This window comes from Callithrix jacchus, chromosome 18 (assembly GCF_049354715.1).
Source record: "Callithrix jacchus isolate 240 chromosome 18, calJac240_pri, whole genome shotgun sequence".
In the NCBI taxonomy this organism is placed as follows: Eukaryota; Metazoa; Chordata; class Mammalia; order Primates; family Cebidae; genus Callithrix; species Callithrix jacchus.
Genome location: NC_133519.1, coordinates 22,978,260 through 22,995,009, shown reverse-complemented (window position 1 = coordinate 22,995,009; position 16,750 = coordinate 22,978,260). Strand labels below are relative to the sequence as shown.

General features: G+C 36.1%; 1 protein-coding gene across 7 annotated transcripts in view; it reads right to left on the bottom strand.

Moving 5' to 3' along the window:
- The window catches only part of ACBD6 (acyl-CoA binding domain containing 6), a 214,528-nt gene that overhangs the window by 134,263 nt on the left and 63,515 nt on the right, over positions 1-16,750 (bottom strand). For all 7 annotated transcript variants that reach the window (XR_013529480.1, XR_013529482.1, XR_013529484.1 and 4 more), the window contains exon 4: positions 10,758-10,840. Coding sequence is in view for 2 of the 7 variants with exons in the window: in XM_002760314.6 (XP_002760360.1) it covers positions 10,758-10,840 (83 nt within the window). In the remaining 5 variants the exon portion in view is untranslated. The remainder of the gene's footprint in view (positions 1-10,757; positions 10,841-16,750) is intronic.

Sequence of the window (16,750 nt, the reverse complement as noted above, 5' to 3'; positions counted from 1 at the left end):
TGTGGTGTCTATTGGCTCTTGAATTTCTTCAAGATCCATATCTTAAAACGAACTCTCTGCCCCTGCCCTGCCACACATTTTTGCCATACTCACAGTCTTTCAAGATTTCCTTGATTGGCTCTGTCATAAATCCTGTGAAGTCATATACAACATGTAGACAGTTTTCTCCTGCAGAAATTTATTGCTTCAGGCATGATGGTTTTCACGGCTCTTTCTGTAATGATAGCATCTCCAATGGAAAGTATCGTCAACACTATGAAAGAGAACCTAGAACATCGTGAAGGTCGGATTGCACTCCAGCTTGGGTAACGAGAGCAAAACTTCGTCTTTAAAAAAAAAAAAAAAAAAAAAGGTCCTCATAATCCCCTGATCTAGAGGCCGAATTACAGATGTTGTTTGGGAGCAAGTAGATTGCTTTGATGCCTTCAGTGTTGAATGCACGAGTTTCTGAGTGGCTGGAGAATTGTCTGATATTGAAAGAACTTTAAAAGGCAGTCTCTAACTAGAAAGGTGCTTCCTGACTTCAAGGAAGAAGCATCAACGGAACTAATCCAAAAAGGGGTTCTCATTGTGCGGGTCTTCTTGCTGTACAATGAAAAGACCAGAAGCTGGTATTTAACATTTCCCTTCAAGGCACAGGGAGTAGCAGCTTTATAGATAAGTATAGTGTTAATCATAACTGTGCCTGAATTTGCAGAAAACAACAGAGTTACCTATCCCTTCCTGCCTTAAATCCTGGTGTTTGTTTCTCTTCCTTACTAATAAATGTCCTTTGTGGCATTTTTTTCTTCTCTCATAATGGGGCACTTCTGTCTATATTTAAAACCTGTTCATGCAAATAGATACCTTTTCTCCTCAATGATTTTTTCTTCTTCTTCAACTTTTAAATTCAGGTTATATGTACAGGATGTGTAGGTTTGCTACACAGGTAAATGTATGCCATGGTGGTTTGCTGCAAAATCATCCCATCACCCAGGCATTAAGTCCAGCATCCATTAGCTAGCTGTTCTTCCTGATGCTGTCCCTCGCCCCACCCCGCCAAGGGGCCTAGTGTGTGTTGTTTCCCTCCACGTGTCCACTTGTTCTCTTCATTTAGTTTCCACTTATAAGCAAGAACATGAGGGATTTGGTTTTCTGTTCCTGCATTAGTTTGCTGAGGATAGTGACTTCCAGCTCCAACCATGTCTCTGCAAAGGACATATCTTGTTCCTTTTTATGGCTTCATAGTATTCCATGGTGTACATATACCACATTTTCTTTACCCAGTCTATCACTGATGGGTATTTAGGTTGATCCCATGTATTTGCTATTGTGAATAGTGCTGCAATGAACATATGCACGCACATAGCTTTATAACAGAATGAGTTATACACCTTTGGGTATATACCCAGTAATGGGACCGCTGAGACAAATGGTATTTCTGTCTCTACATCTTGGAGGAATTGCCACATTGTCTTCCACAATGATTTAACCAATTTGCACTCCCACCAACAATGTAAAAAGTATTCCCTTTTTTCCACAATCTCACCAGAATCTGTTTTTGACTTTTTAATAACAGCCATTCTATTAAAAGAAAGATATGAAATGGTACCTCGTTGTGGTTTTGATTTGAATTTCTCTAATGATCCACTGATGTTGAGCTTTTCTTCATATGTTTGTTGGCCGCACGTATATCTTCTTCTGCAAAGTGTTCATGTCCTTTGCCCACTTTTTAATGTTTCTTTTTTTTCTTATAAATTTGCTTAAGTTCCTGTAGACTCTGAGTACTAGACCTTTGTCAGATGGGTAGATTGCAAACATTTTCTCCCATTCTGTAGGCTGCCTGTTCACTCTGATGATAGTTTCTTTTGCTGTGCAGAAGCTCTTTAGTTTAATTAGATCCCATTTGCAAATTTTGGCTTTTTTTGTAATTGCTTTGGCATTTTTGTCATGAAATCTTTGCCCATACCTATGTCCTGAATAGTACTGCCTAGATTTTCTTCTGTCACTTCAATAATATTTTTTATGGCATCTAAGAACTCATCTGTTGCCTATTGGTGAGAAGAAGCTGTTTCTCCTATTATTGTGACCTTTCTAAAGTCAAACCTCCTTCTCAACTTATCAAACCATCCTTTGCTGGTATTACATTTTCCAGGTATAGATCCTTTACCTTCTTTTTGCTTTAAGTTGTCAAAGAATCACTTTGCTTTTTCTCAAATCATAGCAGAGTCTGTAAGTATGCCTTTTCTATAGCAATACTGCACCCATATAAAAGCTGAACTTACGATATCAAAAGATATTGCACAAAAAGTGCAAGGTTCTTGTACTTGACAGTGTACCTACAGTAATGGCTCACGAATACCCTCTTCTTTTCTTTTCTGAGATGGAGTCTCACTCTTTCACCCAGGCTGCAGTGCAGGAGCACGATCTCGGCTTACTGCAACCTCTGCCTACTGGGTTCACCCAATTCTCCTGCCTCTGCCTTCCATGCAACCTCTGCCTACTGGGTTCAACCAATTCTCCTGCCTCTGCCTTCCATGCAACCTCTGCCTACTGGGTTCACCCAATTCTCCTGCCTCTGCCTTCCATGCAACCTCTGCCTACTGGGTTCAACCAATTCTCCTGCCTCTGCCTTCCAAGCAGCTGGGATTACACCACCATGCACGGCTAATTTTTGTATTTTTTGTAGAGACAAGGCTTCACCATGCTGGCCATGCCGGTCTCGAACTCCTGACCTCAGGTGATCCACCTGTCTTGCCTCCCAAGATGATCCCAAAGCTTTCCTGTGAGCCATTACACCCAGCTCATCCCTTTTCTTTTTTATAGTAGTCCTTAATTCTGAATTAATTTATCTTGAAATAGCAGACAATCACAGCGACAGACTTCACTCCACAATACATATCAAGCAATTCAACTACTGCTGCTGCTGCTGCTTCTACTGCTTCTTCTTCTTCCTCCATTTTTTTTTTAAGATGGAGTCTCACACTGTTGCTTGCCCAGGCTGAAGTACAGTGGCATGATCTCGGCTCACTGCAACCTCCACATCCTGGTTCAAGCAATTCCCCTGCCTCAGCCTCCCAAGTAGCTGGAATTAGAGGTGCACACCACTACACCTGGCTAACTTTTTTGCATTTTTAGTAGAGATGGGGTTTCATCATGTTGGTCAGGCTGGTCTCAAATTCCTGACCTTCTGATTTGCCTGCCTTAGCCTCCCAAAGTGCTGGGATTACAGGCGTGAGCCACCATGCCCAGCCTCAACTTTTTCTCATAATGTCACGAGTTTTCTCTGCTTTTTGGAAGCACTTCCAGCATCACTAGTGATCTAGTGATACTTCATACAGGTCTCACGGTGTTATTCAAGGTGTAAACACAATGATAAAATACTCAAAAACCACGAGATCACTTTTTACTGTTATATGCCGTTTACTGAAGAGACAAACTGCTCACTTGGAGATGATTATCGTCTTGGCATTTTAAGTGGATACTAGCAACACTTGAGCTCACCACAATAGCCATACAAGGTAGTTACAAAATTACTGCAGTAGTACCGTATGTACTACAGTTAATTTCATGCAGTTATGACTTAATACTGCATCTTTGCTTTTTTTACATTTCTCTGGACTGAGAATGGCACCATGTATGATTTGCTAGTGTTTATGTGCCTACATTGTGATTAACTTTTATAACTGATTTGTGTATATTTTATGGTAGTAAATGATAAAAGACTAGTATCTACATATATTTTATGCATTCATGCCATATCTTTTTCTTAATTTTTTGGATAGTTTTAGGCTATGCAGTTCATCTGCAAGTGTTTTCAAATTGTTGCAAATCTCCAAAAAAGTTTTCAATATATTTATTGAAAAAAATCAATGCATAACTAGACCCACACACTCAAAACTCGTGGGTTTTTTTTGGCACAAATTGTATTTTGAATCACAATCCCTGCACTCACAGTGCCATATCTGCAACTGGTTTCAGACAGTTACAGAAACCAACCAGTTAGTTTTCTGCCTTCCTGTTATATGATAATGGCAACATCTTCTACCGCGTAACTATTTTCAAACTGAATTATATTAATTTATGCAAGGTACTTAGATCTAGGTCTAGAAAATTCTTTTTTTTTCCTCTGAGGTAAATGAATTGAACGAAAGAAAATTCTTAAAGCATTCAAATTGAAAGTTCCATTTGTTATACTATTTATGCTGATAAGAAGCCCTTCAAATAAAACTACATATATTTTGATGTATGTTTCTCACAATCTGTCAATAAAATATTGACAAAGGAAAAATCACTGACCCAGATATTTCTTATAGATAATTAGTTATAATGGAGAAGTTACTTAACCATAATTTATAAAGACAACATTTACTAAAAATGCATTTTCACCCCTTAAAAGCTGCTTAACTTTAAACAAAGTTGATAGAAAAGTTCTGATACTTTAAATGCCAATAAGATAAAATGTAGTTCAGTTCTGATCAAACTCTGGAAAAATCAGTGGCTGTATCCGAAAAGCACAGATTCACTTTCCTAAAAGTCTCTACAGAGCTGAGTTACATTCTCAACCATTAAGGTAAGTCTAAAATCAGTTAAGACAATTGAACCAAAGGAACTATCATCATATGTATATTGACAAATGAAAGACCAAAGTCTCAAATTTTACCAATGAAGTACATTTTTTAAAACATTAAATGGAAATTTTATTTTAAAAATTTTAACTGAAGATACTTACCATATTAAAGAGTAACAGCTATCAGTCTCATTTCATTAATTAGAGATTATAATAATTCCTCAAACATTTCCAGAGCCAGTATAACACAGTAATTAAGAGCAGAGTTGCTATGTGACCCTGGGCAAGTAAGCTAACTTCTCTGAATTTCAGTTTCCTTGTCTGTAAAACAAGAATACTAATAGCATCTATATTTAATACGGTCATCCTAAAGATTAAGAGACTAGATATAGTATAGATACTCCCAAATAAATGGTCAATGAATATTAACTGTCATCATTATTAAGAATTTAGCATATGTTGTAAGCTGGGGATCATTCTTCATACCCTACATAAGTGTCAATTAATCTAATAAATATTAATTAGACTTCAAGGAAAAAAAATAGGCCAATGTGGTTGGAACAGAGTGAACAAGGGGGTGAGGGGAAAACTGGCATTAGATGAGATGGTAAGGGGCCCTGTTCATATTATTTGTAATACATATTCTGCTTCTTATTACTGTAATGGATACAGTATACCCATAACCTCTATATATCTTTATATATGCATACATACACACACCAAACTTTGTAAATAAGAATTTCATAGGAACTACATAAAGTATATGGGAAAGAGAGAAAGAAAAATTAGATGGGGTAGACAGGAAAGACAGTGAAACAGGAAAAAGAAAGAGGAGAAGAAAAGAAAGAAAGAGGAAGAGAAGATGATGGTTTTAGTTGATGAATGACCCTTGGTTCAGAAAGGGCTAGATTTGTGTATATGCTTGGCTGGCATGATGACACTGAGCACACTGGACGTAAATGAAGCACGCTGGAAAAGGGTGAATATGAGAGCCAGGAGACTTTTACAACAGTTACTGTTTATGTCAAGACCCACGTGTCCCAGGGGACCCATTTTCACATAATCTATAATTATCTCTTCGCTTTAATCGCCTTGTCATTCCTGAGGCTCTCATGGGCACTGGAAGAGGAAAAGCTCATTAACTAAACCTTTTCTCCTCTCTCCAGCCACCCATGGCTTTTAATTGCTTGGTGTGTTATTATCTAGGAGTGCAACTGGAATCATTTTCATAAGAAAGGGAGGTAGAGAGGAGGACGGCAGCCATGAGTCCCTGAGGTATGCACCAAAGACAAACCTTTGCTTTCTCAATTATTTATGCCAGCTGAGGTTTTACAGGCTGAATAAATCCATAACTCAAGTTCATTCTGAGCAGTCAGATTCTCCAGGGGGAGTTGCCCACTTGCCTATACACACTTGTGTAGTCCTAAAAGAATAACCAGAATGTAACAAGACATATGTAATCCAATTTATCACCTATCACCAAGGTGTTAACACAATGTTGATCACAGGCAACATGGTGAAATAGGCAAGTATTACACCACCACCAGCCAAACAGATGGGGGGAAGCTTTTTGGTGCTAAAGGCCCTAGTGTCATTAGGTTAGTGGCGTCCCAGAATGACTTGGCCTGTTAAATGCATAAAAAGCTGAATATTCATTTTTTAAAACACAAATATGTGTAACACATACTCTGGAAGCTTAAGAATCTTTAAGTGGATTTGTTAAAAACAGGCTGCAATCTAACAATGTGAAGTTTTGAATAGATAAATAGAATTTTATACCATCTGATTTTAGAAGTAATTTACAATAAAACTATGTATGTTACAGCTTTTTCTCCAATCGTATCTCCTTCAGGAAAATTTTAGAGTATAATTTATGTGTGACAGGCTTTTATGCTACTTCCAAGCTAGTTCATATTTCACCAAGAATACAAAATTAAAGCATAAAAAATCACTTTCATTCTAATTTTTTATACTTATATTCTTCCATTTATAATAAGGACTAGAGAGCAGCCAATGAAAAGATATTTGGGAAATATTTTCAAAATCCATTATTGTTCAAAAATGGAAACTTTATATGTCAATAATGAAAGAATCTCTTTGAAATTCTAGAGGCTTTTGTGTCTGACCACAAGCAGTGACCTCTGGTATTTTCTGCCAAAACACTTCATTTGTCTCACAGAACAACTAATCAATTCCAGAGCCCATCAATCATTTCAGTTGTATACTAGGTCTGGTCTTGCTTAGAGAAGGTCCAGATGGCTGTCTGTGTAAGTGGAATTAATAAAATTCTAATAGATTACATGACATCAAACTACAAAATATAACAGGGAGGACCAAAATCTTATTGTAGGGTGGTGTGGGTACTGTTCAATCTTCATTTACTGTATTTTTAATTCTTGCTCTAATTCTCAGTTTATGTGCAAACTTCTAGATCAAACCTTTGAAGCATACAAGTAACCAGAAGCAATTTCTTGTATACGTAGTGCAGAACCATTTCACTCTACAAACCCCTATGCTTATCAACCAGTGCTTTTTCTGCCCATCTGCAGTATAAATGAAAAACACAGCTGATGTCAAAACTAGAGGTAACTCTGTTATAAGATTTGTTACTCTCGTTTCCATAGTTCTAAAAGCACTGGCTCTCCCTTCCTTGTATTCCATTTTCTTTTGCAAAAGCAAACAACTTGTATTTAATTATATAACCAGAATGCCACGATATTTTAGCTCCTAACATTAGCTCCTTGCTCCTCTGTAGGGACTTCCTCTGCTGAGTAAAAATATTATTATAAAAACTAACAGTTACATAGTAGCTTATTTTATACCAGATCCTCTTCTAGGATGCCTGTGTATGCATTCACACAATCTGATAAGTACCAAGTGAGACAAGTACTATAATTATCCCCATTTTACAGGTAAGTAACTGCCCAATATCACACAGCTGGTAAGTGATGGAACTAGCATTTGAATGTCAGTAATTTAGTTCCATAATTTTTTGTACTTAATTAGAATCAGCCTACTACACCCCCTCAATTATATTACAGAATAATTAAGTAGCTTCAGAATGAGAAACTGATGTCAGAGCTCTGTGATATTAACAGAGAGCGCTGAACCTCTGACATTATATTGATACTTTCTTTTTTTTTTTTGAGATGGAGTTTCACTCTTGTTACCCAGGCTGGAGTGCAATGGCATGATCTCGGCTCACCGCAACCTCTGCCTCCTGGGTTCAGGCAATTCTCCTGCCTCAGCCTCCTGAGTAGCTGGGATTACAGGCACACACCACCGTGCCCAGCTAATTTTTTGCATTTTTAGTAGAGACGGGGTTTCACCATGTTGACCAGAATGGTCTCAATATCTTGACCTCGTGATCCACCCGCCTCGGCCTCCCAAAGTGCTGGGATTACAGGCATGAGCCACCGCGCCCAGCCTATATTGATACTTTCTATGACAGAGTGGAAAGCAGAAAGCGCGCTCAGAAATGGCCCCAGTGGCCCCTGGCTCAAGAACATTTACCTTAAAACCAAAGCTCCTAACTCATCATCTATCATATAATACACATTAATCAGAAAAGCTGCCACAATAGAACCCAACCTTAACCAAATGGATTTATTAGATACTGAACTGTCTAATCTTTACAAATGTAAAAAATCTGGAGTTTATAAAGTAGCAAAACAAACCTTCAAAATACACTATTTATGTCCTTTTTAAAAACGATGGTACTATAGAAAAAAATTTTTGCTTTTATCCAAGTTCACCATTTGATGCTTCTAAAACTCTAAAACCTGTTACTTTCACCTCAGCTGAACATAATTCTCCCAAAAAATTGCAATTAACATCAATTAAAGCACAACTTTCTCTTAAAAAAATAAGACACCAGACATTATATTTCACCAAAATACAAGCATGATTTGACTATGTAACTTCAAGAAACAGACCATTTTCATTGTTGCAACTGCATTCTGATACTTAAGAAACCATAGGGGCTAGATCTAGTCCTTCACTGGAATAATCCAACATTTCAGTACATAACAATTTCCATTATGGCCTAATTTGTTACAGTGGAATTCTATTACACTATAAAAAGAACTCTCTCAATGCAAGAATATAATTAGTTCCTGTAATTTCTGATCTGCTGTAGCGGTAACAAAATTACTGTGTTTGTAATACTTAAAAGGCTTTCAGTGGCTTGTTCACATTGTTTCTTACTCTTTCTTAACAGTATGTTCAGAATATGAAGATTCAGATATTGTTAAGACTAATACTTAATGAAGACTTCATGAAAAAAAGGCCAAGTCTAACTAGTTTTGCCCACAGCGAAGGTTCACATTTCATTCAATTAATAATATTTCTTAAATATACTTTCATAAAAATGCCAAAAGAAAATATTCAAAAGTGAAGATGCTGAGAAGCACAAATATTCACAATGTATTGTGTCATTACAGATTCAATAAAAGTATGTTGAGCTGAATTAAAATCTCTATAGAAATAAACTATATTATTCTTTGTCATTGTCTATCACAGTCAAAATTCTAAATATTGATTTAAATCTAAGAGTCACTTCACTAGCAATTGGGAGGGGGATAAAGGAAGGAAGATTAACCCTTCCAACACAGTTTAACTCTTTATCTCAGGATTTCTACTCTCACTACAACTGGAGTACATTTGATTTGCTTCATGTTCTGTAAAGCTACTGTGATCAGTCATGTCATCAGACATTCTAAAAGAAACTGTATTCAGTATGTCATTTTGAAAAATACTAGAGTCTGGGTGCCCTTAAGGAAAATGGCATACAAAATAAAGATCATTATTATTTATAGATAAGGATTGATATTGTTAGTAACTTAAGCTTAGTGATTTTTTTTTTAAAGGAAAGTCAAGAAACGATCTCAAATTATTTATCTAACTAGGAAAAAAAAAATATCCTATACATTTTTTATTGCTTAAGGGAAAGGTTAGGATGGGCATATCACAGAGGAACCAAACCAGCAGTTCTGTTTTACCATAGGGTTATCAGGCTAACCCTATATAAGCAATAGTCACTAAACTATCAGCTCTTCAAAAGCAGCAGCGGTAGCTACCTCCCAAGTTCTGAGCACTTTCATTGAACATCTACTAAGTTTGGGGGTTTTCCTCAGATAATGAGAATGCAAAGATGGGTAAAATATGATCCTCACTCTCAAAAACTAAAAGCTAAAGCATTTCTAAGTGTACAGTTCCGTAGTGTTAAGTATTCACACTGTTGTGTTATCTCTATAACTTTATCATCTTGCAAAACTGAAACTCTGTCCCTATTAAACAAGTTCCCATTTCCCCTACCCGCTAGCTCCTGGCAAGCACCATTTTACTCTCTCTCTGATTTTTGACTACTTTCTGTTTCTGTGAATTTGACTACTCTAAATACCTCATGTAAGTATAATCACAAGGTGTGTTCTTGTGATGGCTTATTTCACTTAGCATATGTCCTCAAGGTCCAAAATTTCCTTCCTTTTTAAGGCTGAATAATATTCCATTGTATATACTACATTTTGTTTATACATTCATCTGTCAACAGACGATTCCACCTATTGGTTACTGTTCAGAGTGCTGCTATGATCATGAGTGTGCAAATATGTCTTTGAGATTCTGCTTTCTTTTGGATACATTCCCAGAAGCAGAACGGGTAGATCATATGGTAATTCTATTTTAACTTTCTGAGGAAACTTCAGTTTCCACAGTGGCTGTATCATTTTATATTCCAAAATGACTTTTAATTTGGAGCAAATTAAATTAACTTTTAATTAAACAAATCATAAAAATTAAAATCTGTAAAAGAAATAGTATTTTGAGGAAAATTAACATAAAAATCCTTAGTTTTAGATTGAGACACAAAATCTAGCCCCGCCAACTACTTATGTAGGGAAAAGTCGCTGAATGAGAGTTATTATTAGACACTGATGAAAAGCAATTATCACTTATTCACACACTTATCTGGCACTGATTCAGACATTTAATTGATTTTAAAGATTATACGCCTAAAACATTATTTCCTGTCATTTATTGTCCTGCTTGCAAATACCACCACATCAGTTTCATGTTAAGAAAGGATGCTTCGCAAATTGAAGATTTCAAAATTAAAAATATATAGTACATATATACATAAGCACATGCAAACACACACACACATACATGTATATATATTCCAATTATCAAAGATCAGAAGACAAATTACCTGATGGTTTCTTCATGATATAGAGAACTAATAACCGGCCCACCAAAGCCAGTATTTATTTCTTTTCCTTTCTTCTCTGGTACCTGTGGGAAGGGGGAAAAAACGTGAAAAAAAAAGACAAATGGGTTAAACAATGTGTATTTAAATCAGTTAAAAATGTTATTTTGCCAAGAAAGACTAAGGATTTTACCCTCAACCATTTCTTCAAACCCTAGTAAAAATTTTTACAGTGGTAACAGAAAGGCAAAAGGACTCTCAGGTCATCACAGGAGGGGAATGGGTACCTGCTGGCAATCTAAAGTATCCCAGTACAACCTTCTGGAGCCACCAAAAAAACAATTCTCCTAGCAAAATCATATCTAGATTTATAAAATTAAAGTTCCCAAATAAGAAATAAGCTACATTATAGTAAGAGTTCAAACTGAATTATAAAGAAAATGTTTTTAGGTTTAAAAAAATGAAGGAGAAAAGGTAGAAGACAGACAGAAAAGGAGGTTTAGACGGCAAATAAAAAAAGAAGCAAACTGCACAGAAATACTTTCCAAACTCAAGGATTCAATGGGTCTTGCCCCTCTATGCTGTTCTCAAAACACAAGAATAACATTAATTTAGTAATAAGATTCTTCTAAAACATGTAATGTACAAACAATGAACCTGGATAATACTGTCTGTAGGGATCAAAGTGCAACCTCTGCAAAATCCCATGTAATGACAGCTTTTGGGCCAGGACACCCTGCAAAAGTCAAAACTCCCTGTTATTAATAGTTTCCTCTTATACATGCATAGATTAGTATTCAGCCAAAGGATCCCTCTGCAGATCCCTGAAACTGTTAATAAAGGAGCATCCTCTCTGGTATTCAGCCCTGCAAATTCTAGTTCAAATTGGTGAGACTGCCAGGCCATTTTGGGTTCCCTCTCCTTGCAGCCTGGAAAATGGTGCCAGATAATAAACAGAGGCACCTGTAAGGCACAGCCTATTTGTTTCCCTGATTTTGTAAATTTACACTGCTTATAATGCAATGTCTGAAAATTACTGTTTTATCCAGTAATTTTAGCCATGCATCTGGTTTTCTTCTTGTTTTTGGCAAAAGGGTAAATCCCGTCCCTATTACTCCACCATTCCCGGGAACAGAAGTCCTACAAACATTAACTTTAAACCCAGCATAACAGTCCTTGTAGTAATGTAATATAATTTACTTAAGCATTATCTGACAGTTGTATATTAATCTATTTTCACTTTTTCATTCATAAACAGACATAATGAATATCTTTAAGCATAAGAAATAAAGCCAGGCACAGTGTCTCACACCTGTAATCCCAGCACTTTGGGAGGCTGAGGTGGGCAGATCACCTGAGGTCAGGAGTTCAAGACCAGCCTGGCCAACATGGCGAAACCCTATCTCTACTAAAAATACAAAAATTATTCGTGCATGGTGGCAGGCACCTGTAATCCCAGCTACTTGGGAGGCTGAGGCAGAAGAATTGCTTGAACCCAGAGGCAGAGGTTGCAGTGAGCTGAGATTGCACCACTGTACTCCAGACTGGGCAACAGAGCAAGATTCCATCTCTTAAAAGCAAACAAACAAAAAAAGAAATAAAGTACTTTTAATTAAAATATTTAGGAAAAAACCTGTCGCCATAATTTGATTATGATATATTCTAAATACATTCCCCTTTCCTGGGACTAGTTCCTCTTTCTAAAGCAAATCCACAAATACACATGTTAAAATGCTGGTCAGAATGTTTTGTTGAGGGGTGGGGGGACTGTATCTTAGGCAGAAACAATATTTTAAAAATAACCTGCCATTATCAGATTGAATCCAGAAAAGGATGCTAAAGATTTATTAGTTTTCCTTTCCATCCACTTCATCTACCAGAGTGGGTAAACTCTGGCTACTTTACCCTCTTCTACTCCAGTGAAATTTCTCTCATAGAGGCTTAGAAGTTTATTCCATTTCTCTCTACTCAGAATCCATTAAGTCACTTTTATGTTGCATCAGCAATTAAATAGAGTCCAATTTGGCAGCCAACAGGATAAAATTTGCCAGTTCTTTGCCTGAGACTCTATTAGTTGAAACACTAAAATGCTCCTTCACTCAAAAGGGAAAGGATAAGTTGTTGGCTAAATCTTTATCACCTGACTCAGACTCCACCTTAGTGTTTTAGAGTTAATATTTAAAACTGTGTGAAACTTTTTCTTCTATTTGAAAAAGTATTCCTAAGATTATCAGGCTAATCTATGCAAAGAGGTTTCTTGCTTCTGTGTGCTACTTTTTTGGATTTGTTTTACTGGTTTAATTCATTTGTAGTATAACTGTTGAACTCTCGGAAAATTAATCAACTTCTTTTCCTGAGTTTCCTCATTTGTAAAAATGGGAATAACAGTACCTATTTCATACGGTTGTTTTAAGGACTTAAATTTATACATAAATAGAACAGTAATCAGTGCAAAGTGACCACTATGTAAGTGTTAGCTAATACAGTAATTATTATTGCCCCAAACATGGCCATTTCTCCGAAGTAAAAGTGTTTCAGCAATACAGATACAAGATGTTGTGATGTGAGAACTTAAAATATTGACCCATGAGTCTTTACCTAATAGCTCTAAACTTCTGATTCTCCTGATAAAACAACAAATCCCCAAACAATCATAAAAACTAACATACCTCATTATAAGAAAAAGAGAAAGAAAACTAGTACTTAAGGAATATCTTCCATGTGCTTATATTATCCAATTTCCACTTCAAAACGAGTCTATAAAGCTGGTATTATCACTGTATTTTATTTAATTTAAGATAGCCTCAACTATAAGAAGCACCATTATTTTCAGTAATGTGCAGAAAGAAAAAACATAGCCAGTTAAATATAATACACCATTTTCAGATTCATGTAGATTTCAAAAATATTAAAAACTGAATAAATATCTGCCTTAGGCTTGGCCAGGCATGGTAGCTCATGCCTTTAATTCCAGCACTTTGAAAAGCTGAGGCAGGAGGATCACTTAAGCTAAGGAATTCAAAACCATCCCGGACAACATAGTGAGACCCGGTCTCTACAAAAAAAGAAAACGAAAAACAAAAAAGATTCGAAACATAAATATGCATTCATTTTACAGATTCAAAAACTGAAAGGAGGTGAAGTATGCCACATAAGTGGCAGAACTGGGATTCACACCAAGATCCTTTGATATTCCAAGCCTGTGTTGTTTCTATTAAATTATACCACTTCTCCAAGCTATTCTGGAAACCACTATTAAACAATGACAATATTCTAAATTAAAATGTTGTCTGTTTCTTAAGTGTAGTTTGTTTTTTTTTTTTTTTTTTTGAGATGGGGTCTCACTCTGTCACCCAGGCTGGAGTGTACTGGGTAATCTTGGCTCATTCAACTTCTGCCTCCCAGGCTCAAGCAATCCCCTTCCACCTCAGCCCCACCAGTAGCTGGGAGGACAGGCAAGCACCACCACACCCAGATAATTTTGTTTGTTTGGTAGAGACGGGGTTTTACCATGTTGCTCAAGCTGGTCTTGAACTCTTGGGCTCAAGTGATCCATCCACCTCTGCCTTCCCTAAGTGCTGGGATTATAGGTGTGAGCCACCATTCCCAGCCTTAAGTGTACTTTTTAAATGTTTACATAAAGTACTTCATTAGTTCAAAGAGAAAACTTTAAAATTAAAATAAATACTCTGAAGCCAAATTATTCTGATAAATTATGCATAATTTAGTTGACAGACTAATGCTACAATTCTAAACCCTTAAAAAGGACCCTTTTCTAATCTTTTAAAATAAGCAATTGTTTTTTCCTGAAACATGAATAGCTATTCATTTCAACATAGAAAAGAAAGAATATTGATTTCATCTCATCTAACATTTGTCACTAGCAGCATTAAAAAGAAGACTTTACCATGAAAATATTCTTGGCTGCTACTTAGTAACATTTATAAAATTTTCAAGAAAGGGAAACTCCATAAATGTACATTTTTAACCTGTTTCTCTTAAAATTACAAACACACAAGGCCGGGCACAGTGGCTCATGCCTTAATCCCAGTACTTTGGGAGGCCAAGGCAGGTGGATCACCTGAGGTCAGGAGTTGGAAACCAGTCTGGCCAACACTGTGAAACCCCATCTCTACTGAAAAAAATAATACAAAAATTAGCCAGGCATGATGGCAGATGCCTGTAGTCCCAGCTACTCCGGAGGCTGAGAGGCAGGAGAATTGCTTGAAGCTGGGAGGTAGAGGTTGCAGTGAGCCAAGATTGGGCCATTGCACTCCAGCCTGGGTGACAAAAGCAAAACTGTTTCAAAAACAAAAAAATCACAAACACACAGCAGTATTATTAAAAATCATCTCCTAAAACCTTTAAGAAAACAGACATTTAGCCAGGTGCAATCTCACGCCTATGAGCCTAGCACCTGGAAGGCTGAGGTGGGAGGATCACCTGAGGTTAGGAGTTTGAGACCAGCCTGGACAACATGGTGAAGCCTCGTCTCTACTAAAAAATACAAAAATTAGCCAGGCATGGTGGTACACACCTGTAATCCGAGCTACTGGGGAGGCTGAGGCAGGAGAATTGTTCAAACCTGGGAGGCAGAGGTTGCAGGGAGCTGAGATCACCCATGGAACTCCAGCCTGAGTGACAGAATAAGACTCCATCTCAAAAACAAACTAACAACAACAAAAAAAAAACCACAGACATTTATAAAAATGTCAATTGTCTAGAAACAACTGCATAAATGCTTAAATTGGCATTGGAAAATAATTTTTAAATAAAAGCAATGAGAACAGATATCATATGTACAAGTATTTTACTGAATCCTCCAAATTTCAGCCTTTCCTAACATTTTTATATATATACTATGTATAGCTAACACATTTTTAAAAGATGAAAAGACTGAAGAACGCTTTTTTAAACCACTTTATACCACAAAAATATAAGATAATTTTTATATATAATTCATATGATCAATAGAACTCCAAAGATTCCCTCATTGTCCACCAAGTAAATGTTATTACTTTGTAACAACAAAGCAAAAATGGTAAATTGCTTTCTACCACCCCACAATGGAATTTAAGAATAAATGTTATACTCTTGTCTATTTCCTGGCTTTTGTCAATTGTCTTGGTTCTAGAGTACTTTAAAACTAAGGCGCAATATGTAAGTCACTTACATTTGTTAGTATTTTTACTCAATTTAACACTGTTTTTAAATGACTATCATGGAAAATTACCTTCAGGTTATTATGACTAATTTTCTGGAAATGTAACCCTGATCACAATGTAGATTTTCTTTAGAAAATTATTCTAAATATAGTATTTATCATATTATAACTTTTGTTAGATTTTAAACATCAAAGGAAACAATAAAACATCAAAAGATTCAAATATTTAAACCAGCATTCTGTAATGTCTCAAAAATAAACAGGAAAAGAAGAAACTGTATTTTAAGCAAGCAAAACAAATGGTTACTATTTCTATAATATATCCAAATGATCTCATTTGTAAAAAAAAGAAAAAGAAAAGAAAAAAAATTAAGACTCAACGTATAAACAGACCATGATTATAAGTAGGCAACAATTAGACACCTGAAGTTACCCACAGGTTTAAGGTTCTGTTCACATACACCAATGATGTTACACCAATACTTGGGAAAATGTTTGACATCCCTTAATAATTTACAAAATGCAAATTAAAGCAACAATGAGCAATGAATTTTTAACTACATTAGGATAAATAAGGTAGTAAAATTATAGTGAAATAGGTACTAAAAAGTTAATGGCCCTAATGGTCTTGTAAAGCATATGGCCATCCTACCAAGACCGATAAAAATATTAAGCACACTTTAATTATTTTCACCAATAATAAAACTTCTGGATATTATAAGAAAAACACAATCCTTAACTACTACAACTTGGTATGAGATTCAACCATAATCCTTTTTGTTGACCATCTTTACCTAAATTTAATATTCTCAAATTTTAAAGACAGAAACAT